Source organism: Calypte anna, chromosome 4A, assembly GCF_003957555.1.
Source record: "Calypte anna isolate BGI_N300 chromosome 4A, bCalAnn1_v1.p, whole genome shotgun sequence".
Classification (NCBI taxonomy): domain Eukaryota; kingdom Metazoa; phylum Chordata; class Aves; order Apodiformes; family Trochilidae; genus Calypte; species Calypte anna.
Genome location: NC_044248.1, coordinates 40,850,231 through 40,875,262, shown reverse-complemented (window position 1 = coordinate 40,875,262; position 25,032 = coordinate 40,850,231). Strand labels below are relative to the sequence as shown.

Below are 25,032 nucleotides of genomic sequence, written 5' to 3'. Positions count from 1 at the left end.
CTATTTATGTCTCTTGTGCAAAAGGGATATATACACTGAATATACACTGCATATATACTGATATCAGGAGGTACTGGGAGGCATTTATTGGGAAAAAACCCAAAACTGTTTTCTCAAACTCAGCTCATCACTCCTGTGCTGTCAGACAGCATTCAGATGGGATGCCCCCAGCTCACCTCCTTTGTGTTCACCCACAATAGAATCAGCAAAGTTGCCTTTAAATTATTATAATTAAAACTTATAGAGAAGAAACTTCAATTCAGTTCAAGCTACCTGGCAGGAAATTGCATGTTGATGCAGCCTGACTTCACAAGGGTTTAATCATTTCCCTTTCAAGGATTTAATTCTATCATATCTGAAAAATTTGGTTTCTGAAGCCACAGTGGCAGCTCTGAGGAGCAGTATTTGATCAAAACCATGTCATCCTTTGGCTTTATCCACTCTCAACACTTCTTGCTTTCAGAAAAAAAAAAAAAAATGGTTTGCACTCCATAGCCAAATGGCCACAGTATTTGCTATTTTTCAATTCCTCATTTTCAGAGCTTCGTCTCCTGGCTAATTATTTTGGGCAAAAGCAAATGAACATGACAGTCTTGGGGGAAATACAGTGCAATAGTATCCATAACCATTGCTATATCCATAGCATGTAATAAAATAATGTAGGTAAGAGGTTAAACATAAACTTAAGCTCTTCCCTGGAATGACAGCACTATGAGAAGCTAAAGAGCCAGAGCTTGTTTGCAGGGGTTATGTGGTAAAAAATCTCATGTCCCAGAGATGTCACCATCAATGCTTATAACACCTGAAACACTATGGGTGACAAAATGTCCATGGGACTTTGAGTAATATGGTTTTTTGATCTTGCTTCACTCAAGAAATCCCAGAAACTCAAAACTTCTGGGTAGGGATACATTCTAGGTAGAATATATATATATTTTTTCTGAAGATTAATCTCAAGATGAATTGACAGGAAACTTTAATGCAAAGACCAAAATCTTCCAAGGTGCCCAAACCTTTCACACTGCACCCATGATGCAGCTTTCCACATGCTTTACAAAACTGGCTGGGGTGTGTTTATATTGGAGTGATCAGGATAACACTTCAGGTTTCAAATCACCTTAAAGGCCAGAAGGAACCATCATCCCAACTACCTTTCCACGTGCCTCAAGGCCTCACATTTAACCTCAGAACTCCTACACTGAGCTCAAGAGCAAGGTTTGGCTAAGGTGTATCCTCCAGGGATACAGTATCTTCTTTTCCTTCTCAATTTTGGATAAAATCAGCAGCCAAATGCTTATATTTTGCCTCAGAGGGCATCTTCAGTGGCTCTTGAATCACCTGTGAGCTCTTTCACAAGTTCTCCAATCTTCCCAATAACACTGTCAATGCCAGAAACACACATACTATTTTTTTTTTCATTATCTTAAACAAGCTTTTGCTTTTCCTTCATATTTACCTCTTTGGATACAGACTCAAGAATGTTCTGTAAAAGAAAAACCTGACCTGCCCAGAGCAGTAAGAGCTGATGAACTGATGGATGGGCATCAGTTAAACCTTTGGTTTAGTAGTTAGATTATAGTGCTGGTCAAATGTTGGGACTGGATGATCTTGGAGGTCTCTTCCAACCTAAACATTCTGTGATTTATATCCTTCAAAAAAGCTCTTTGAAATCCTGTTATCTCCAAGCACCCCTCTAGGTACCATTGAAGCCCACAAACACTGGCCACGTGGCCTTGTTTTCTCAACAAGGCACTTTACCAAAGACTAAAAACATCAAGAAAAACTGGGATTCCATTGCTTCTTGTATATAAAGAATTTTGAGATTGATTTTTAAAGTCTCTGTGCCTTCCCCAAAGAAAAAAAATGAATACCAAAGTGGTCATTGGCTGAGCAGCACAAGACAAACTGAAAAAACCTTTAAGACACCCACAAAGATTTGACTGGAGGTCGTTTTCAGCCAGGAAGAAATATCAAAAAAAGAAAACTGAGAAAAGGAAAAAACTTAGGATAGCTACAACTAAAACATCTTAACCACTGGTAAGAACCAAGGCCCAGAAGGGCTCCAAACAAAGTGCTGAACACATCTTTTCTGTATCCTTCTTGCATGAGGACAGCTGAAGAATCAAAGGAAATGCTATGCAAACAACTCCCTACGCAACTTCGACGTGAAATTTTAATTGCACAAAAATAAAGGCCTTTGGCTTTACCATTACAAAACCATTTTTATCTTTGTCCTCTTGCGTGTTTGAATTGCTCCTGATTGTGCAAGTGAACACATCATCGGGTTGTGCAAGTTCCAGCAAGGTGACATTTATTGAGCAAATATAAGTAAGAAACTGAACTTCTGAAATGTTAGATGCTTCAATGGAATTGATGGCTTTCCTGTAATTGTTCCAGGCTGGAATGTAAATATTATCCCTTCAACACAACTATGTAAAAAGATGAGCTCTGCACCACGTACACAGAATTTAAAGCATTCTCTTTTTGTAGCTATGGATGTATTATCAATCCAATCTCGTATCTCATGTTGGATGATCATAAAATGCTTTTTAAGGAAAATTTATGGGGCAGAAGCAAAGTGGCTTTTCACTTCTAGCCATGAGACCTTCACACACGTCTCAATAATATTGAGAAGAATCACATTGTCAAAGAGTGCATATATTGCAAGTCAAACAGCAAGAAAAGAATATATTGAATTAGAATACGATATTTATTTGTTCCTTCCCTTCCCTTTCTGTGGCTTATAAAGAATTGTATTTTTTTTTCCCCTACAATCCCCCTACTGTGTTATTTCCTTGTTTTTCCATTAAAACTCCACTACACACTTCTGGAAAGACCTTAGTCCTCTTGGGCAACTCCAGATTCTTTCTGGCTCATGTACATGGAGTCACAAATTCCTTTCTCAGATGGCTCAGAGCTAATGTGTCTCTGAGGTCAAATTAAAGCACGACATAACTCTAAGATCTCCAGTAGTGATCAAATTCACCAGTGGCATCTTGAGTAGAATTTGAGTGCTTTTAAATCTGCCTCGGGTCTCTTTTTTTTCATTCAAGAAAATGGACACACCAAGCAGTTGCCAAAAGAAAGCTGAGTTTTATGCTCCCCTGCTGCTCTGCTCTGGCTACTCCTATTAATTATCCACAAATTCCTTCTCCTTTCAAGGCTTTATGGATATTTGGATGTCCTAGTTTCATTTCACTGGCACTTATTAAAACTTCAAAGGACTTGCCAGCCTCAGGTGGTCTTTTCTCTTTCTGCTTTGGAGCTGCCATCACCACCACTGTGACAAGGTGACAAAGAGGGAGCCTGGAGGCAAGCAGAGCAGCTCTTCCCACAGATGATTCTACCTGATCCATGTTGATTTGTGCAACACACACAACATCCTGTGTGACCAAAGGGCTGGGGTGGGCACCCCAGGCTCCCCAGCTACGCCGCGAGCCTCCCTGCAGCCAGCACAAACCATAATCATCCCCATCCTTCTGTGGGAATTCCTGCACAGACAATTCCAAACCCGTACCATCCCGCCTCCCTGGCAAGATGGGCACGAGCTCTCTGCAACTCCTCTTGCACAACCCAGGACTGAAGCCAGCCCTCAGGATTTTTAGATGTCAAAGTGAGCTGAAATACCTTGCATGATGAGAGGAGGGTTGTCTGAATGGGTTCCAAGAGGTGTGTGTGTGTGTGTGTGTGTGTAGGCATCATGTAAGTCAATCAACACACCTCACACAACCAAGGGTGCAATTAAGGGGAAAAATTCCCAAATGGCTCAACCCACAGTTTTGCACAGGAAATGCAATGGAAATAGAGCACCACATTTCTTCTCCAATTGTTTCCTGTTTACATGAAGCCCAGAGCACTGAAGAGATGCTCTAAAGGCAAACAGTGTAATTGCTAAGAGCTGCCCAGGTTAATCAGCTCTGCAAACAGAGGTCCAGGCTATGCCTCCAACACTGTCATCTTCTTCTGTTCCAAATTGTCTCTGTCTTGGACTCAGAGGAAAAGGTTTCAACACACAAGGGCCTTTTCTACTGATCATTAAGCACATTTAGGTTTAGTCATCCTTACACTTGGGAGCCATTAGGAGTGATCCAAAAAGACATGACAGAATGCAGCAATTTCCTCCTGGCCTTGCAGGAAATGGCAGCATAAAGTTCCTTGCTAATTTTCTAAGCATTTGAGATGTTGACCAGGAGGTTTTGGTGATTTTTTTTTTCCCTGGACTCATTCTCCAGTCTTCCTGCTTACTCCCCAGCTACTTCAACTGCCTAAATTATACCAAATTGAACTAAATCTAATATAGAAATATGTAACCATCCTAAAAAAAAAAAATCAAAACAATGTAAAAGTACAGAGCCAGCCAATTCATTCACTATGATCTTCTAAAATAACTTTAAAACTTGCCTCTTGTGAAAAAATGATTAACCCTAAAAGCACCACAAACCTGTGATTTTTCTCTCCCCCACAGACACTGAACTGCAGAGGAAAACTGAAAGGTCTGAACACAGATCTGTGGGGCTGAGGTCAGAGCATCCAGTGCCTACATGGATTTACAGGTGGGATTCTCCTCCTTGATGGTTAAAACCAGCTTTATTGTAAATCTGTACACTGGGTAAGTACAACTTCAGCAAGGACTACATCTATCTGAGAAAAAATCCCCAAACTGGTGCTTCCACTTGGTGCAGAAGTATTTTTTTGTAGTTAGGGAAGGGTTAATGAATAAAATCTGTCATGTGCAAGTACCTGCAATCTGACTGCAGTACATCTGTGAGGTATTCACATCACCACCTCTTTAGACTCAAGTAGATTTAAACAGAGACTGAGAGTTATTTACTCATAAATCAGCCAAATATGTAAATCTCAAGATTTACCACATTACCTCAAGTTAGCAGATGAAAGCTGATCCAAGGAAGGTCAGAAGGCATTTAGTGCCAGCGTACTTAAGAAAACAAGAGACAGGAAAACCTGGCAAAATGTTTAGGAAAATCACATAAGGATTAATCTCTGTAAGGGAATCAAGACTTTATATGGCTTTGAATCTCTTCTCTTTTTAACATAGGATTCTTTTACAGCTGTTCATGGTAAGGAGGAAACTCATCCCATGGCATTAGTGAAACTTGGCCTCTGATGCCAACCCCAAAAGAATCCCTCCAAGGGGATGAGCAGTTGACTGAGAGATGCTCTCTGATTTTTCAGCTGCAGTCATACACCCACAATTCTGAATAGACTTGGAAACCATGAATAATCTCTAAAGTAAAGATGAAACACTGATTCTATTATTTAAATAAAGCAGATGTGTATGTAATGTGCATTTAGTTTAAAACCTGACTTACAGGATCAGAATGCCTGAATCCTGGAGTGCGACCAAATCCTAGCCAGATTAATTTTTAATCACTGCAAATCAGGATAAAAATTGCCAGCTAGCAGAGGGCAGATTATACCATAATGTGGTCCAGAAACTTTGAAACTTAAAATGTAATTGCTGGAGAAGCTCTCTTAGGCCAAAAGATGTTCAAACAACACACACACACACAAAAAAAAAAGTGGCTGATACTTATTCTGCTGTGCACACAATGTTCCTCCCTGGGAATGTGAAGAGGGATGGAAGTGTCCAGAGCTAAGCTTCATTTCAGTGAACAAGGTAGCATGGTCTGTTGAGCAGCTTCTTAGACCTCTTTGGCTGGTACAATGTTTTATGCCTCATTTGAACCAACTCAAATCAGTTTCTCTCTCTCTCTCTCTCCATCAGCCTTCCACCCATTGCCTCCATCTGGCAGGCACACAGAGGCACCCTTTTCAAAGTCAGATATTGGTGCTGCTTACAACTCCTCCATCAGGATTTAAAAACCATCAGATGGTTTTGAATTTTAGACAAAATGCAGAGCTGAAATCTATGCTGGTTAACAACAGCAGAAAGAGTTTCACCCAAGAAATAGCAGCAGTCTTTCAGAGAGCTGCCAAGTCTGAAGCTTTGAGAAGTATCAACATACCATGTAGGCCTGTAAGTACTACTGGATTAAACATGAATGCTAAAGACCTACTAAAGTCATTAAAATTAACTTAACAACTCACACTTAATAACCTCTAAATGCACTAAGATGTCTCAACACGCTTGTAAAATAAACAGCTGGAAAATCTGGCCTATCCATATAAATAATATATGAATAGCTCCTTGACTCTGCCCATAGCCCAAAGCATCTTTCAGAGGTACAAGTCTCTTCCTTTATGTTAAACAAAAAGCCAAGTGGACAGTTTTGGGGCAGGGCAGGGATATGCCACAAAGCTCTAGGGCCAGAACTTCAGAAGCCAATGTGAAGGTGGGAGCAGGCTTGGGGTCTCCAGCTTGTGAGAGTATTGTAGTAAGGAAACAAAGCCTCCTCCTCAATTTTCCAAAAGAAGGGATTTAAAATGTGTGTAGCAACACCCTCATTTCAGTTTGAAACCCCACACTGGAGCAGCTTTTCATGCCAGAAATTCATCATGCAGCTGCACAAGGGGACATAAAAATGTTACTGCGAGCAGGTGCTGTGGTTTGGAGGAGGAGGAAAGTTCATCTGCTCCAATACCACTGCTCTTCCTGTGCTGTGACAAAGTGCCATGCCGAAGGAAAAACTTATTGCTCACCTTAGGAGACAGAAATGAAGAGATATTTCAGTAGAGCAGATCTCAGCAGAGTATGTATGATTTACAAATAGCTGATGCCAGATGCTCTTTGCCACTCCATACAACACAGATTCAGAGGAAGCTGGGTTAGAGAAGATGGACTAATTGAATGTAAACCAACAGGATCAGCAAAAACAAGTGGGGACAATACAAGCATACACTGTCCTGATATTGTTTGTATATGTATTTGCTCCAGTATGTATTCAGAATCATTGCCAAAAGTGTCAGTCCAAGAGTAAAGCTGGTTACAAGTCCTTAGCAATGCCACTGAAATTCCTAGAGGGCTTTCAAAGCTTGGTTCAGTAACTTGACAGTCAGAAGAAGACAGCAGAGGAGCTGCATGTTTAATGCCCTCGAGGCAATAATCAAAAACGCCACGATTTTCATAGCTAGAATTTGTTTGCAAATACTAAACATCACTGATCTCACTGAACCTGGAATACTGCAACCTGCAATAACAAATGTCATAAATACTGTTTAACTTGAAGAAAAGCAATCATGCCTAAAAAGAATCCCCCAAAAAAAAAAAAGGCAACCCTTTCCAGGCTGAAGTTAAAAAGCAAAGCTAGTGTGTCCAGGCACTCAGAAAGATGCCTCTGTTTCACTGCTGCTGTGCAAAACCAGTGAACAGGGGCTGTATTTTCAATGCTTTTGAAGGCACTGCCAGTGCTGGATTCTGCTTGGTGTTGTCTGTCTGCTCCCAGTCTGACACAAAAGTGATGAGAAGGAAAAGGGAGAGAGGGAAAAAGCACAGCTGCAGAGAAAAAGCAATGTTGCTGCAAGGTGATGCTGGGTAGTACAGCGTCCTGGGAATGTCTGTGTAACACTCTTCAAACCATAAGGGAAGAAGTTGTCTGCTAATTAGTTCCCTGGTAATTGGCCATGCAACGTCATTCCTCGCATTAGGATTGCTGGGAAAAGATTGGACATCATCTGATTAAAAGAAGAAGAAAAAGTGTTATGTTAAAAAGATGAGCTTCAAACTAGCCCTGAGCAAGATGCATGAGATAAATAAAGGGTAACCTGTTCACAGGAGACTGAGAAGACAAGAAAGTTGCAACTACCTGGGATACCCATGGACAAAATTTGGGAGCCTGGGCTGTAAAGGGAAAAAATCCTGAAGACATAATTTTTCTTTCATACTAACCTGGACCCTCAAAGATTTTACATGTGTCATTTAAGAGCAGAGTACCACTGGCACTTGGGGAGCCATGTAGGACATGAGCCATACAGGATCACTGCACATCAAGGATAAACATCCTCTGAAGTAGCAAGAGACACCAGTGCTTAATGGTTTGGGTGAAAGATCAAAGTGGGAAAACAAGCAAGGCTGCTGCAGCTGACCCAGAGAGGAAAAGAAAGATGAAGATGCCCTTCCAGGAGCACCCCAAGACCAGGGCAGGTGGTACATAGGGACTTTGATCACTCAAACACCTCCTGGAAAAGCAAGACAGCAGGGACCCAGCAGCTCTGCCATGGTTCTCAGCCATCTCCCTCCACAGCTCCTGCCCTAAAAGCACTTTCAGACACAGGCTGCCTGAGTCAGTGTCTCCTACACGTGAAAGCACAAAGATGAATTTACATCAGTTGATCAAAATAGCTTTGGGCAGCAGGACTTGAACAGACCAAATGCAGCTGGTGGTGCTAAGTCCCAGGCAGTGATGCTGGGGATGGCCCTGCCCCAAAAGCAGTGTTTCACAGGCCTCCCTTCCACAGGCAGAGGGTCCAAGTTCCCCATCTTTTGCTGCTATCACTCACTTGAAGGTGAATTATATTAACATTTGCATCCAAATGTAGATACCTCCCACCCCCATGGGAGCCAAACACAAAGAGATACCTTGTCTGGGGCACAGCCCTGGTAGCAGAGACAAAAATCAACACCTCTGAAAAAAAGGCAGTGCAAGAGTGAGTCAGCAAATGCAAGCAGTATGTTAGTCAGACAAGGATTCCTGAATGCACTGTGAGGGTATCCACAGACAAGGTCACATCTCTGAGAAACCAGAGATGAAACATGCCATGGTGTAGGACCCCCCGCCCCCCTTTCCCTTCCCTTTTGCAAGGGGACCTCTGCATTGCCATCCTGGTTTGGGGGAATGCTTCACAGCAGATTTCTTCTATCCCTCCCCTGACCTTCAGTCTGGGAAAGGAAAGAAACCTCTGCCATGTTCAGAAAGGCAGAGAAGGTGGAAATGTTCTAAAGCAGGGGAAGCAAACCCACGCTGCTGGGTCAGGAGTCAGAATAAAGGCTGCAAGTTTCCCTGCCCTTAGCCTGATCACTTTGCAAGCCATGAAATGCTCCACTGAGCCAGTTTACAAATTAGCCTGTGGTTTGGCTCCCAGACCTGCCAGACCATGTTTCTGTGCAAAACAAGTGACTTAGTGCCTCAGAGCCCCCATCAGGGAGGGGACCAGCCTCTTTGCCAGGGGTTGCTATGTCTGAACCCCTTCTCTCTCAGGTCACACAGATGACAAAAAAATGACATTTTGTTCAACAGGCATAGCTGCAGAAAGCAGTGAGTGGGAAGAAAAAGCAAGGTACAAGGCCAGGAAGTTTTACAGAAGCCACTGGATTTCAAGTGGCCACCAAACCTACTTGCAGTTTTCCTGAGGTAAATCCTGGTTCTCTGCCACTTGGAAAATGCAGACTCATTAATTCATATTATTATATATTCTGGTGCCCTGAAGAGGATACTTGCTTTTGTAAATGATATTTATAAAGCAAAAGCTATTTAATACCTGCTTAACACATATCCATAACCTTCAAAATGACTCCTGTGAGTCAACATGCCCTGACTGGCACTGGGATTTCTTTCCCCTTTTTGTCCTGTAAGGCTTTCTCCAGCATATGGCCAATACCACACAGCATGGCAGAAGGCAGCCTAAACCCCCCCTGCCTGCATTAACTGGTTCAGCACTGCAGACAGCTTAGTTCCACTCTGGAAGAGAAGTGTTGGCACAGGGAGAACTGCAGACAAGCCAATCTCTGGGAAACAAGCCCTTTTCATATTTAATCTTCCTGCTTTCCAGTGATCCTCCTTATATTACCATTTTCTCCATAGACTCCTCCTGCATTTACATCCCGTTCAGGATGGAGGAAACCAGCAGGATAGCGGCTTGCTCTGACTCCAGCACCATTCCTATCTCTGTCTGGATCAAAGCCACAGCTAACACTAGTGCCACCTCATGTACTCATGCACAAAAATTTGCATCCTCTTCCCATTCGAGTCCCAGGCAAGCCTCTTACACTCTTTGAATTAAACAGGTTGAACAGGATTGTCTGAGGAGCAGACTGCAGGGTGTTGCCACAGCAGACTGTGAGATCCAGTTAGAGGGATGTTCACCCAGTTCACAGCTTGAGAGGGTTTGACCCCACTCACACAGCCAGAAGGAAAACGCTCAGACCACATAGGTGAAACAGTTTGGGCACACAAGGATTACAGGATCATTTAGGTTGGAAAGGATCATCAAGGTTGGATCATCATCTGGGATCATCAAGTCCAACCCTTGATCCACTCCCCCCATGGTTCCCAGACCATGGCACTAAGTGCCTGATTCAGTCTCTTCTTAAAAACCTCCAGGGATGGAGAATCCACCCCCTCCCTGGGCAGCCCACTCCAGTGCCTGATCACCCTCTCTGTAAACAATTTTTTCCTAATATCCAACCTAAGCATAGGTTAGATAGCACCTCAGCACAGATGCTCACATGGGTACTAAATCCCAAAGGACACATAATCTCCACAGTGTGCTGTCTCCAGGACTGCTTTCAGGAAGGCCATGCTGGTAACCTCCAGGAAAGGCAGCTGGAGTTGTTTTTTTTACTGCCTCCATCAGTCTTTTGCAAGGGTGGCTGCATCTGCATGGCATGGGGCAAATAGACAGCCCTGGGAAGCTACTCCAGTGCCAGCAAACCCAAGGCAACCCACCCCCTTGGCATCACTCCCTTTTGCAACCTGGGTGACAGGGAGGCTGTCCCATTGCCCCAAAGGTTGACTTTTAAGGCCCAGAATTTCATTCAGCAGCCAGGAAAAAAGCCTGATGGAAGCAAGTGCATGTCTGATATGCTCTGGCTTACCATACATCCAATGGGAAGCTCTCAAAAGCATGAAGAATCACACACAGTCTTGCTTTCTTTTAATGTCTTACAGGACTTGGAAGCTCAGAAGAGAGACCTAAGCTGGCAGTGGAAAGAACCATCCTAACTTTGAGTTGCAGTGTTTTGGGGCAGCTCTTAGAGCAGCCCCAGTAGCCATGCAGAACCATGACTTTCAAGCCATCCCTCCTGTTGTTAGAGATGTTACATGACAGAGTTTTCTGTCACGACAGCTTCTAACTCACCAAGAATGTGACTGTGGGGTTTACCTTCAGCAAAGGGCACAAAAGAGCTACTTTAAATTCCACCAAGTCAAGACTCATTCTTGGAAACTTAAACAAAGCAAATAAGTTTCAAGATCTCTGAAGCCAAATCCATGTTTCCTGTAAACAGATCCAAGACGATCTGGTTTAATGGGAAGGGACCAAATCTCTCTGCCAGCAATAAACATAGATCATAACTAAGGTCATCAGGACATGACCTGCAAAGACAAAATTCTAGAAGATAATCTTAAAAAAAAGTGTAGGCAAGATACTTGTGGTCTGACAAAAGCCTCTCTCAATTGTATATGCAATTTTAATTCACAAGTGTTCATTCAGATCAACCAAAGGACCAAAATCTTATGTTCTTTGCATGCCTACCATGAATTCACCAGCATTTCTTTAGAGGAGATGCTCCATGACACCGTAACATCTGAAATCATGGGACAGCTAAGGAAAGAAAAGCATTTTGAAAGCCTGAGGTCAAGCTCTGCATTCCTAGCTTTAACAATGACACATGGCAGATGCTAACAGACCCTTTTTTGTTATCCTAGTCCATTTTAATTCTTGATCAAGGGAATGCTACTACAGAAACCACAGGGAAGATTTCTTATCATTTGCCCCACAGTAAAAAGCTGCTCTAGCTCTTCTATTTACAATTTCTCCCTAACCTCTGGATTTATCAGCCTGGTGCATATTTTTTATGAAATGTAGACCCAATCTCTTTTCTCTTCATATTCTTCCAGCATCTTTTCCAATTATTACACTTACAGTAATGACCATTTCAAAATATGTGAATTGCCACAACCACTTTTCATACCAGATGCTACATCACATTTAGCCAATACGATCAAGATGAGGAACAAATTCTCTTACACTGAAGCCAACAGAAGTTTTAGTGTAGGCTTTACTTAGGATTTTTCCAGTGAATAACTGGAAAGTAGCTTTTAGAAGAGAGGCCTCTTCTATACCAGGATACGATGGGGACTGAGGAAAGCTGTAGGCTCCTTTTATTGTTGCCCCATTCCATAATTTAAGGACCAAGGGCCTTCAGATGAAGGTGGCAGGGGGACTACCCCAATGCAGGACTTCTGGTCATCTGGAGACAACCCAGGGCCAGGCTCCATCAGCCCCTCATTAAAACACACACCAGCAGTTTCCCACTGTGCAGGTTGTTTTACCCAAGCATCCAGGGCTTCCCCAGCCACCCATGCTGAGGGAAAGGGTGATAAAAATAAAAAATCAGGTAGATATCTGGAAAAAAAAGAAGAAAATGCATGATGGAGAAGAAAGGAAGAAGGATGACTGGAAATAACTATGGTCCAGTCAGCTCCCTGCAATCTCCCTGTATCCGGTGCGGAGAAGGGAGTGGTTTTAGGTTGTGATTTATCTCTCTCATCTCCCTATTTTAGGATGAGATGACTCAGACACCTTAGGTGGTGGGTGTCTGTGTGTGGTCAGAGCAGTCCCATCACCAGGGTGCTCAAAGGATTGAGTAAAGAGTAACAGAAGCTGTCTGTGATCACCAAATACCAGGATCCGGGACATGCAAACCTCCCAAGCAGGATCAAAAGAAATACGTGGAGGAGGCTGGGAAAGGCATGAACTGTAACTATTGTCTTAGTACAGGGGCACCATTACACAAGGATGCCCTCAGGCCAGGTTTTCAAAATATTTCTCTCATTAAAACATTTTCTTTCATTTACTAACAGGAAAAGCATCCCAGGTACAATGGTCAGGTACAATCAGACCCCCAGGAATACTGCAGTATGTAGGACTGCTGGGCTTTTTAAGCATGAACAGCCAATCCAAGTAAGATTTTAAAATAATGGATCTTACTCCCAGTATTTACAGAATTTTCAAACAACAAACACAGATTTAACAAAATAAACTGATGGTCTGTGTACACAGAGCTATTGCAAGAGGGGACGTCACTCCCAGACAGTTCTGGCATGATCAGTACCAAAATCAGTATTTTCTCTATCAGGCATGTGATCAAAAAACAGGTTAAAGAACACAGAAGTGATCAGGTCAAACCAAAGGTTGATCTAGGTCATTTATCTTGTGTCAGACAGAACAGAACAGCAATATCTTATGAAAAAATAAAATGGGGCAATATCCTCACAAAATAAAAACAGCATTATGCATCTCAAAATATTTCTACCTGTTAAGCAACCTGTTTCATCAGGGGTCTGCAATCAAGGCTGTGTACTCTCATCAGCAATCCCACTTGGAACATCCTCAAGTTTCAGCTTCTACCCAGTAAATACAGCGAATCACCATCAGCTTTTACTGGGTTTGGGTCAGTTTTGGAGATGTTCCCACATAAGGGTTGAGTCCCTCTCCATGCCAGAGAGGAGACCCAACAAGAACCCCTGAAGATGAGACTTTGAGGTTTAACATGGGCCAGGGCAACCATCAGGTCTGGAGCTACTGTGTCAATACAGTAAAAGTCTTTGCAAAAGTGAAGGTTGCTAATGAAGAGAAGAGGATCAGGACATCACTGTAGTGCACAAAACAGCCTGGAGTTTTCTGCTTGGCTGTCAAGCCAAAGAGCATGAAAAAATAAGAAGGAAGAAACTGAAATGTAAGGTATCCACAGAATTTCCTGCTGATGACAAATCCCGTTCATGGATATGACCTGCAAAGGTGCTGAAAAGGATTTGGACCCTCTAAGGAGAACAAAAAGGGATAAAACCCAGGACTTTCAGCTGCCTGAAGATTTTGTCTGTTGGAAACCACAAACTTCCCATTAATGCTGATAGAGGACCTGCATTCAACAGATGCACAGGAGAAAATTCTCAGTGAAAGATAAACTGAAAATAACACAGGGTAAATGCCAGAGTTTGTAAAGATTTTGTTAATAAACTCACTATCTGAATGGGACACTGTAACAGCTTTGGCATCTTGCTGTTGTCTATACTTAGGGGATTTCGCTATCATCTTGAGTACCTCTTCATGGTTCTAAAGAAAAAAATAAAAGAATATTAAAAAAAAAAAGAAAAAAAAAAAAAGAAAGAAAACCAAAAAGGTAAACCAGATAATTATGTTAGTCAGAAGCTCAGACTCCTCAATAATTTCATTCTGGTGTTTTTATTCAGATGAACTTGGTCCACTCTTTTTTCCCCTCTAAAATGTTAATTAGTACTCCCTGGGATTGCTGCTTTCAGGTGTTTTTATATTACTGATGTCTCAAGACATACAGGACAAATATTTGTCCTTAATGCTCTTGTCTGACCATAAGTCTAGGGGTAACTGAGGCCACCAGATATCAACACCAATGCATTTAATTTGGGGAGCTCATAGTCATGTATGATGTCCAATTAATTCTTCACTCACTTTGCAGGCTTCACATGCTGAAACTAATTGCCAATAATTTAAAAAACTCTATTTAAAGGTTATCATCAGAAGATGTTGAAGAGTCTGAAGCTTTATTGGACTATCTGAAGGACAGTTCCTTCCATAAATTTGCAATTAAGGATGGTCTGGACTTCTGCATTTTAATCCTATGATAACAACAAACTGCCTTAACCCTGATATTATGGCAGCTCTTCTTACTCTTTGCTTACCACAACCAAGGAGACAAATTTTGCCCTGCATCCTTGGCAAGAATAAAGTATTCTGCAGTGCTAGTACAAGTGTAAAGCTGCACAGTAACACTGTAAAACCATCATGTACTCTTTTACTGCAGTTACTCATAGACATTTTAGCACCTCAGGATCAACTTCGTGAGATGGTAAAAAAAACAACTTTGAACATCCCCAAAGAGGAATTGTTTCCCATTTTACAGCTGAGGAACTCAGGAAAAAACAAACAAACAAAACAAAACAAGACAACAAAACCACCACAATTTTCAGAGATCACACAGGACCCTGATTTGAAGTCATGGGATTCAGGCATTTTCTGAAGAACTGCACCTGCCTGCCTGGTGTCTGACTCGTACAAGAGGCATTTCTCTGCCCCTCCTCTCTCAACCCCCATCATTCCAGGGGTACCAGCCTCCCAGCTGCATCCAGTTTAAAGTCAGGCTCCCCATGTCCTCAGGGATGTATTGATGATCATTCCCCTGTCTGCCATCTAATGCAGAAGCCACTGCAGGTTCTCTGCAAAAGCCCAATTTCCCTGGCATGAGGGAAAATGTTGACTTGCATCACCCCCTCTTTTTCCCCACTCCAAACTCTTAGCACAGGAGATCAAGGACTGCTCAGTAGATGCAAGATCTGTCTATCATTTCATCATTTCATGGCATGTCCACTCTGTAGGATCTGGGTCCTTTCTCTGGCCAAATGGAAGTAATATTGGTTTTGGAGTCCTTCCACCTTCCTTCTGGCCCATAAATGAAACTCATGGCAACAAAAGGGTACGATGTCCTCACAAAAGTCAACAAGTCTTGCAAAGAAGGTTTGCAATAGAGCACGCAGGACAGGGCACACAGCATAAGGCAATGTTGGATCATGAGCACATGGGCAAACCCTGAACATCTAGTGATAGAGGTTTTTTACCTTGAATCAGCCTGGGTACAAACAGAGCCCCACTGTTCCCCAGTCTTCTGCTGGCTTCCATCACCCTGCAGAACACCCCACTGGGCTGCACCAGCTTCCCCCAGTAAACCCAGTCCCAGGGGATGTGATGGTGACAAGGAGGGCAAGGATGAGATTAGCAGCAGTCCTGGGACACTATGGAAAGGGATAGAGCTCCATTGTGCAAGGTGCTGTGTAGACAGAGGGTAAACTTCAAACCTTTCTACTCCAGCCTGTGACAAGGGTCCAGTGGGCTGACAAAACAGTTGGCAAGGAAAAAAGTATTGGGTAGCAGGACATAGGTAATGTGGTTACACAAAATGCTCCTGTGTTTGTACAGTCTGGGTCAGTGAGAAGCTTATTTTATATTTAAGCTGACACTAATGCACATTTAAAAATAATAATAGGTTTTAACCTCTGCCCGTTTCCATTAAAAAAAAAAAGCATCTAAAAAGCAGCAAACTTCTCTCTTGATTAAGCTTTCCAAAAAGTGTTTTGCATCATTTTGCCTTGTGCAGTCACCTTGAACCCTGTAATACAAAATCATTCTCAAAGCTGTGGAAAGCTCCATAAACACCAGGAAAAGTCTCTGCACAAGTGCCTAGATCCAAAAACTAACAGAAATAGCCACAAAGGTGGAAATACCACCTTCTAGGGGGAAAAATCCCCGTGATTCCACAGCACCAGGGCATTTAGAGGAGGAAGGAGACAGGAAATCAAAGCAAAAAATAAAGAAACCCATGCTCAGTACTCCCCAACATCTGCTGCTCTGCAATGACAATACCTCTGGGGCTGCTGCATTTCTCTGTCCCTCCTCTCCTGACCCCCAACATTCCAGGGGTACCAGGCTGCCAGTGTTAACACAGTCATGAAGACAAACACTACAGCCTTTCACTCACAACTTTTCCCCTTTTTTAATCTCTGTATTTATTGCTAAGGGTAAAAAGATCAACGACAGCTGAAAAGGGCTTGGAATACACTCTAGAGCAAGAGGCAGAGACTGAGCAGTGATATAAAGGAAGGAAAAAATACAAAACTTCCTTTTATTCCCAGTACAGCTGTAGATGGCTGTGGAAAAGAGACTGACAGCAAACAGGGTGTAAAAATTTGAGAGTTAAACACTTGGCTAAACTTTTCTCTGCTCAGACCAACAGAAATGTGATCACATTTGGCATTTGAAGGAGTAGGAGATGCAGTGGACATGAATGATCAGTGTGTTTTCTACAGGAGGGTCTAGAAAAAGGCCAATTATGCTGTAGAAAATAGTGGAATCAAGACCCCTAACCACACAATGAGTAACACACAAGTATCTGCTTACCCTAAGCCTCATTAAAAGGTAAAATCTACCAGCGTGGAGTTCATTAAAAGGACAGAATCTAACAAATTATTGTATGCCATTTACAGAGCTTCTCTTACCACAATATGGACAGCCATGCTGCACTCATTGGAGGGAGTAGGAGAATATGGAAACTGGCCCCACATCAATTCTTTTCACCACTTTTAAGTAAGACATTTTTTTAGAAGATTTCCAGGTTGTAGGGGACAAAACTAATAGGAAGAAAAAACTGCACCAACCCAAAAAAACAGTGGCTTGTCATCAAGCTATGATTAAAAATTGGCACTTGGGAAAGGAATGTCACCATGGGCCTAGAAGTACCCAGAAGTATAGGCTACCTGACAGCAAAACAGCCTCCAGCAACTCACATGCCATCACCCAAATTGCTGTCTTCTCCACGTGAGGCAATGACCTTGGCCAAAGATGTACTTTGTGCTCAGGCTGCCTTTGCCCAGAGTGCAGAAGAGCTCGTGGAAGTTGATTTCAGGTTGCCCCTTTGCCAGGATACTGCTGTGTAACAGAAAGGATCTCCCTTTCCTGTCACCCCAACAACAGCCCTAACACCACATCCTTGTGAGGCCATGGCTTGGTAGAAAGCTGGACCAGCACACAGGGTGCCTCTTCCCACCAACTTTGCATGGATTTAAGGAGTGAAGGACAAAGGGCTGTCCCTCTGTCCCTGCACAAGTGTCTGGATCCAAAACCTAATAGAAAAAGCCACAAAGGTGGAAATACCATCTTTTAGGGGAAAAAAAAATCCCTCTAATTCAACAGCACCAGGGTATTTAGAGGAGGGAGGAGACAGGAAATCAATTTCTTCCCATTGCTACTTTGCCGATCCATAAAAAGGACCCTGACTTCAGGGGTTCATGCCACCACTTGCTACTCAGCTTGTGCTTGCACAACACCTCTCTGATTTCACAATACACGCCTAGTTGCAGATATGAGCTACTTCTTAAGTGCCAAAATAATTCAGCATCCTACACCTCATCTCAAACCAAACTGCTCCTGAATGTCCGTATCTGCTTTTGAAAGTTATCACAAGCTCCAAAATTATTTCTTGCTACATTCTTACAAGTTTATTAGTCTGACAAGCACGTGGTGTTTCATATTGCTGAAGGGATGTCTTCACTCTCAGAGGCTTAAAAATTAATGAAGCAACATGATGAAAGATGTATTTGTACTCTAGGCACAGAGTAAGCAAAAGGCCAATGCCCATGTTTCATTGGTAGGCTGAACACAGTAGACACCAATGTATTTATTATAATTTTGTGCCACATTTTTTTCCCCCAGGCACACAAACATATAGAAAATACTGAAATGTACTCTTATTCCCTTTAGACTCCATCCTTCTATTTTCAGGGAGTCAAAGCTGTATGATCCTCCAATACTTTTACTCAGCAAGGCCTGTGGGATGGAGAAAAAGCAAAGGAGTGGGTATCCTCTGATCTCTAGAACACCAAAGCTGCTGTGCACGGGTGGTCCTGTCAGCTTTAGGGCCAGTGTGCATAAGAGAGCAGCAAAAAAACCCATCTGGGGGGGTTAAATGTGAAGGTAGGCTAAATTCTTAGGCTGGCTGGATTTTGCTTAAATAAAACAGTTTCTTTGTGATGAAGAGCAACTTGTACATCTTTCCTTTGAATCCTTGCCACAGCACAGAAAGGACAGGGTGACTGCAGTGCCTCCTTGACATCCTTCACTGGGATTTAGCAAGAGCTCAGGAGGGAAGAAAAAAATAAATTTACATCAGATTTTGGTTGCCACACACGTATGCCTGGAGAGATAGACACACAGACTCTCACTTTTGATTTCTGCATGATGTAAGAGTAGCTTAAGTGGATGAGAGAAGCTTGTTCTACATTAAGGAAACAAACCTGTCCAGGATGATGGTGCTTGTGTAAATCATTAAAAGGAAAGTGCATTTCCAAATCCAAATTAGTTGACCCTCTACCACATCTACCTCCAGTTTTGCCTGGAAAAAGAATCACACCAAAGGACAAATTTGTCTCGGCATTGGCTGCACTTTGTGTCTCAGACCATGCAAAAGCTTCAGCTAACAAAAGGTTAAAAATAACTTCCTGCATCACCACCTTTTCTTTAAATACACATTTATAATCATCTAAGGTTCACAAAGTTAATTTCAGAGTCAAGTCTGAGTTGCAGGAGCCCTTTAAAACCAAACAATGCTCAGCTGCCCTCATGCAGTGCTTTATTCCTCAGTGAAAGCTCATTTAGAAAAACAGGCACTTTTTGCAGCAGAGGTCCACAGCATCTTTAGGGAATAACCAGTTCTTCTTTCACCCCTCCTCAGCTACCCTCATGCAATGCTTTATTCCTCAGTGAAAGCTCATTTAGAAAAACAGGCACTCTTTGCAGCAGAACTCCACAGCATCCCTGGGGAATAACCAGCTCCTCTCTCACCCCTCTCCTCCACTCCAACTCCGCTCCCTCTGTTACCTGCGAGCACATCGCCGGGTGCCGAGGGTTACACCTCAGCTTTTCAGGGAGAAAAACAGGAGAGGAAAAAAAAAACATAGGAGAAGGGAAAGGAGGGCAGGAGTGCTAGGGGCAGGGGTGGCCGGAGCTCTGCAGCAGCTGGCGGAGCAGCAGAGGAAAAGTTTCTGTGATTTTAGGCAAGCCCTGGCGTGACGTCATCTCGCCCAGATAATCTCAGCGCAGTCAGCACAGGCCTCCTGCCTCCCCATTGGCGAGCCCTTCGTCAGCAGACATCTGAAGATAATTATTATTGGCCAGACAATTATAACAGGAACAACTGTCACTTGGTGCTGATGCCTGAACCTGGCGTGCTGCAGCAGGATGGAGAAGGACCCCGGTGCTCACTGCTCCATCCCTGCCTCGCTCTCGCTTCTCCTAAACCGCCAGCCGGTTTTGCTGCCTCACTGGCTGCAGCTGGGAATCAGGATCTCAGCACTGCTCTGTGTCTGACTCAACTGTGAATTTCCTGAAAAAATAGGGATGTGTTTATTCACGCCAAATAAAGGGCTAGGGCTGCGTTAATGCTCATGTAGTTTAAGGGAAAAGAATAAATGCAGATTATTTACTGCATCCCTCTTCCTTCTTTGAAGAAGTTTGGATGGAGACGCTGGCCTGAGATCAGCTTAAGCAATTATTTTAATAAACATTTGACTTAATCCTCTTTTGATATCAAACCTGATGGTCTGAGCAGGATACAATCAAAGCAATATTGTATTTTATTTCAACTGCTACCGACCCAATGGCCCCCAGGTGTAAATGCAGATCAATAGTAGTTTTCCCGCAACATAAAGTGTGAGGAGTTTGATGGGAGTAAATGGACCTGCTGGTTCTTTACCCTCCTCAAAACCTGTCATTGCTTGTTTAGGAAAGACAATTAATTGTTGGTTCTCACCCTAAGAGGCCAGCAGGTTGCAGCTATGCCTTTGCAGACCTTTCTCTGCTGCTAACTCCTTGCACAAGGACCAGGCAGTCTGGGAGCTACACCATAAGGATATGCAAACACAATGTCATGCACTCAAGGAGGCACAAAATCCATCAGCTTGTAAGTATCAGGGAACAGACTATTCATTTTTCCTCTATGTCAAAACAGTAGTCTCTTTACAGCACTGCTAATCTAGGCCCAAGATTTAAAGAGGTCCCAGTGCTATACAAATTGCAGGATGGGGGCCTCCCTAAAGTGAAGCAGGAACATCTGGAATGAAGCAAGGATGACCTTGTTCCTGCTGTTAGACTTCTTCACTGTCAGGCAGGCTACATTCATACCAGACTCAGAGGGAAGATTTACAGGAGCAGACAGGACTGAGGAAACAAACCTTAGGATGGAGAAGTGCTGAAGAAAAGCCTGGGTGCCAGTGATCAGAGTGCAGAGGACATGCACTTGCCTTGGGGAGTGATGGAGCTTCACTCCTTGCACAGTGATCCCTCCAGACCAACCATACCAGTACCCAGGGGGATACACACTACCCCTAGGCTTTGTGTTCAAGCTTTTCCAGCTTTGGGCTTACATAGTTATAACCAAAAGGGCTTGTCAGTGCTTTAACCAGCTAAGAACCCAGGGGGTATGTAAAGGGATTCATATCCTGCCTCCAACTGGGTTATGTCTCCATAGTCAGACTCCACCTCTGGAGGCTTTTTTAAATCCATCCCTTCTGAAAATCCAAAAGACATTTTCAACTCCTTAGAGGATCTGCGTTCCCCCTAAAAAAACAACAGTTTTATTTTTTTTCATTGTAAGTTATTTATCAGATGGAAGTAAAATACCAGTTGCCACACCTACAGGATTTGTTTACCTCTCTGCTGGGCATTATAATAGTATAGTATTGCACCCCAACTGAAATGCTGATTACAGTATAAAATCCTGCCAGTCTTTCTTGAAGCAAGTCCACTCAGTCCATACTCCTGCCCAAAGAATGAACAACCATGTTTATCCTTACAAATGACTACTTAACAGCTTCATCTTAAGATGCTCTTGCATTAATGATGTGTACATTAAGACTACACCTACAAAGTTGAGTAGCCACATACTGACATTGATGTCTGGGTAAGCAAACTTGTCGTGTCATCCTGGTATGAAGCAGAAAACCTTTCTTGTATGGCCCTTAGCTGCTGCCAGCTGAAACTCCTGGATGCTGGATCAGGACCTGCTTCATTAAGCAAGTGAGCTTTCTGAAGATACAGATACACAATTTAACCTGAAACTCGGAACAATCTTCAGCAGCCTTTTCAGGAAAAGCCTGCCACAACAGAAACCTCAGCAGACACAGCTCCATGGCATTTCCAGAAACATTCCCGTGCCACAAGCTCACTCTGCTCCTTGACTTTCATGTGAATCAAAGGTATTAATTCATCAGTTCCCTTAGAGAAGGTGAAACCAGACCAAAAAGCATGTATGCACAGATCATCGTGTCTCTTCAGCTGTACAGCATAAAACTGATGGGCTCCTCCTCTGAACCTGAGGAGTGGGAGCCTGGTGTTAAGGGAGTCCCAGCTGGTGACCTCTGCAGCACATGAAGCTGCCAGGGAGATTTTAATATCACTGCTTAGAATTTATATAGTACCTGACATCTTCAAGGCACTCGGCAAACATTGCCTAAGTCATCAAAGAGCTTCATGAGGGCATTTCAGCATTATTAACCCTACCACCAGTCTTTCCCTGCTGGGGAAACTGAGGCCTAGGAGATGTTATGTAATGTTCCCAAGGTCATGAAGCACAGGAAAGGCAAGAAGAAGATGCAGGAGTCCTGGTTCCTAGTCATGTTCTTTAACCTATGCTGTATCTCTCCTGGTTTATTTGGCTACTATATACACTCATATATATCACCCTCTCCCTTCGCTTTTACCAGTTTGTCCTACTCTGATGCCAATTTTCTTCTGGAACATGGACAAAATGGGAAGCATCCAACACTCCCAGCCCAAGAATATCTACATGGTCTCCTTTCTCATCAAACACGAGTGATACCAGGCACCCCTCAAGAGCTAATGGGTTCACCTGCAGGAGTACAGAGGGAGATACACACACACACAAATGGTCATTTCAATTATACTGCCCTTAAAGAGTTCTCAAATGAGTCACTGGAGGATTCTAGCAAGTCCCTGGCTAAGATCCACTTATGATCTGGAGCCATTCTACCTTGTAAATACAGGCACCAAAGCTTGGACCCAGAAACAGCCCTACACTTCCATGGTCATGCAAAGGTGGCACAGGCAAGGTCCTCATGTGGGAGATATGGGGATGAGGAGCTCAGGAGGGCAGGCAGCACCATCGGGGGAGGGCATGGGGACATGGGGAAAATCAGAGGCGAGCTGCAGAGAAAGAGCATGGGAGCAGCAGAAGGGGTGAGACCGGGCCCTGGGCAAGCAGGGTGCAGCGGAGGGGCAGAGGTGAGATCAGGCAAGGTGTGAACATAAGGACCGTGCAGGCAGGCGGAGCCAGGACGAGGACCTAGAGGAGGGTGTCAGCAGGAGTGATGGAGCGGGGACCTGCGGCCCGAGGGCACCCCGGGGTGCTCCGCGGGAGAGAGCAGAGGCAGCTGGGGTGCTCCCTCCACCCCTCCACCTCCACTCTGCCGGCCGAGGCCCGGGGAGAGGCAGAGACCGCGCCCGGGACCGGGGATGCCCCGGGGCACAAGGAGGGATCGAGGAGGCTGCCGGCATAGCACTCTCCTTCGGTGGGCATGGCTGTGTGTGCTTGCCCGTGTCCCTGCCAGTGCCCGGGGAGGCTCCGTCTCACCGGGGCCCGGAGGAGCCCTTGCGGGGGTCTCCGAGCAGCCCACCCCCCCGGCACGGCGGGTCCCGGCACCCCGGCCACACGCACACGCCGGTAAAGTTAATAACCGCATGGCCGCAAATGAAGTTTTATTAGGAGCTGGGGGAGGGAAGGAGAGAGGAAAAGGGGATCCGCGGGCACCCGCGCAACTTGTTCAGCCGGGCGTGCTGCGCGGGGAGTGGGAGGGACAAGCAGGGATGGAGGGAAGGAGAGAGGGAGAGGAGGCCGAGGGCAGAGCCGGGGCACATGTGCGGGGCTACACCACCAGCCGGAGGGCCAGGGAAGGGGAGGCAGCAGCGGGGCTCCGGGCCCGCACCGGACCTCCCCATCGCCGCCGGCGGGATGCCCCGGCTTTGCGTAACGCGGCGGGGCGGCCCCCGCCCGGGCGCGCAGGTAACGCCGGCAGCAGCGCCCGTGTGGCCGCGCACGGCGGCGCAGAGCCGCGCCGCACCGCGCAGCTCCGAGCGCAGGCAGCGCGCAACCCGGATGGGCTCAGCGCCTCCCCGCCGATCGGGGCGGGCGTGCGGGGAGGTGGCGGCGGCGGGGCCCCGGAGGAGGAGGAGGAGGGAGGGCGGCACTCACCAGTTCTCCTGCATCCACTGGATGGCCGCATGCTCGTTGAACTGCTTCTCGAATTCGTATTCCTGCAAAGTCAACACTGACATGTTCATTGGCCCGGTGGCTGCGGAGCCGCTCCCCGCGCCGAAATGCTGCCTGCCGCCGCCTCGGGAGCCGGGCCCCTACGCGCCCGCCGCTGGAGAGCCCCCGCCTCTGGCCTGGCCCGCCCCGCCTCAGCGGTACCCCGGGTTTAGCATAGCTCCGCTCCCCTCCGCGCCTCTCCTCCCGGGCCCGCCGGTCTCCTCCTCTTCTGCGGCCGCCGCGCAGCGCCCGGGGGCGGCGCGGTCTTAGTGCCCGCCCGCCGCCACCGGCCGGGACACCGGCTCCCGCCTACCCCCCCCTCCCTTCTCCCTCCCGACACCGCCCCTCGCACACTTCCCGCCGCTCGGTACCGGCGCTGCTCTGCGCGTTGGCGTTAGAGGAAACCCTGCCCAGGCCCTCAAAAAAATAAAAAACAAACAAATAGAAAAAAAACCATCTAGAAAATCGGGAAGCCCCTAGCCCTGCGTTTAATTGCTACCGCAATGTCCTGCGAGCCCTCTCCATCCTCCCGGGAAATAAAAAAGCGCAAGCTGAGGTTTAGTCAAAAAAAACCAACACAAAACAAACGTATGCACCCCCTCAAAAAATCCTCTTCCTCACCCCTCTTCTTTCATTTAAATTTAATACACACTTGCTGTGACTGCTGACCCCACAGCACATGGACCCTGTATGCTCACTACTCTGCCAGGCCCTCTGGGTCCCAGATGGGCATCCCCATCCTGGGGGGACTGTCCTGGATCCCCAGGGAGCACAGGCACACTTGGGGATGTTACAGTGTGGAGGGGGCTGGCGGAGCTTGGGGCAGAGCCCCTGAGTGTAACCATCACCTCCTCAGCTCCTCTCGCAGCTGGGGCACAAGGTGTTTAAGCGTCCTTAATTTCGTCTTCCAGTCTCATCTACCACATGCTGCTATCCCCAGCTGAGTTCCACTGAAGCCGGCAGCACCCTGGACGTGCTTTACAATACAAGCTGGGCTAAAACAGTGATCCCAGCCCCCTCTGAGCTTGCAGGAAGGCAGGAGGAGAACAGCTTCCATGACAAGAAAGGCAACCATAAATGAGCAGATCTGGCACAGCTCAGCTTGCTCTTGACTTGCAGGCTTTGGTTCTCATTGACATGGAAGTGTTCACTGCCATTAAACCCAGGTAAAAAAAAAAAAAAAAAAAGAGATCCCTCAAATTTTGGGATATCAACACCCAACCAGTCTAATGTTCTGCTTGCATTTTGACTATTGTGCCCTTCAG

The 25,032-nt window shown here is 45.1% G+C and overlaps 1 protein-coding gene across 1 annotated transcript in view; it reads right to left on the bottom strand.

Moving 5' to 3' along the window:
- Positions 1-24,024, bottom strand: part of ELOVL6 (ELOVL fatty acid elongase 6) — a 63,519-nt gene extending 39,495 nt beyond the window's left edge. The window contains exon 1 of the mRNA XM_030449524.1: positions 23,711-24,024. Within this exon, the coding sequence (XP_030305384.1) occupies positions 23,711-23,799 (89 nt within the window). The 5' untranslated portion in view covers positions 23,800-24,024. The remainder of the gene's footprint in view (positions 1-23,710) is intronic.
- Positions 24,025-25,032: the final 1,008 nt, after the last annotated feature.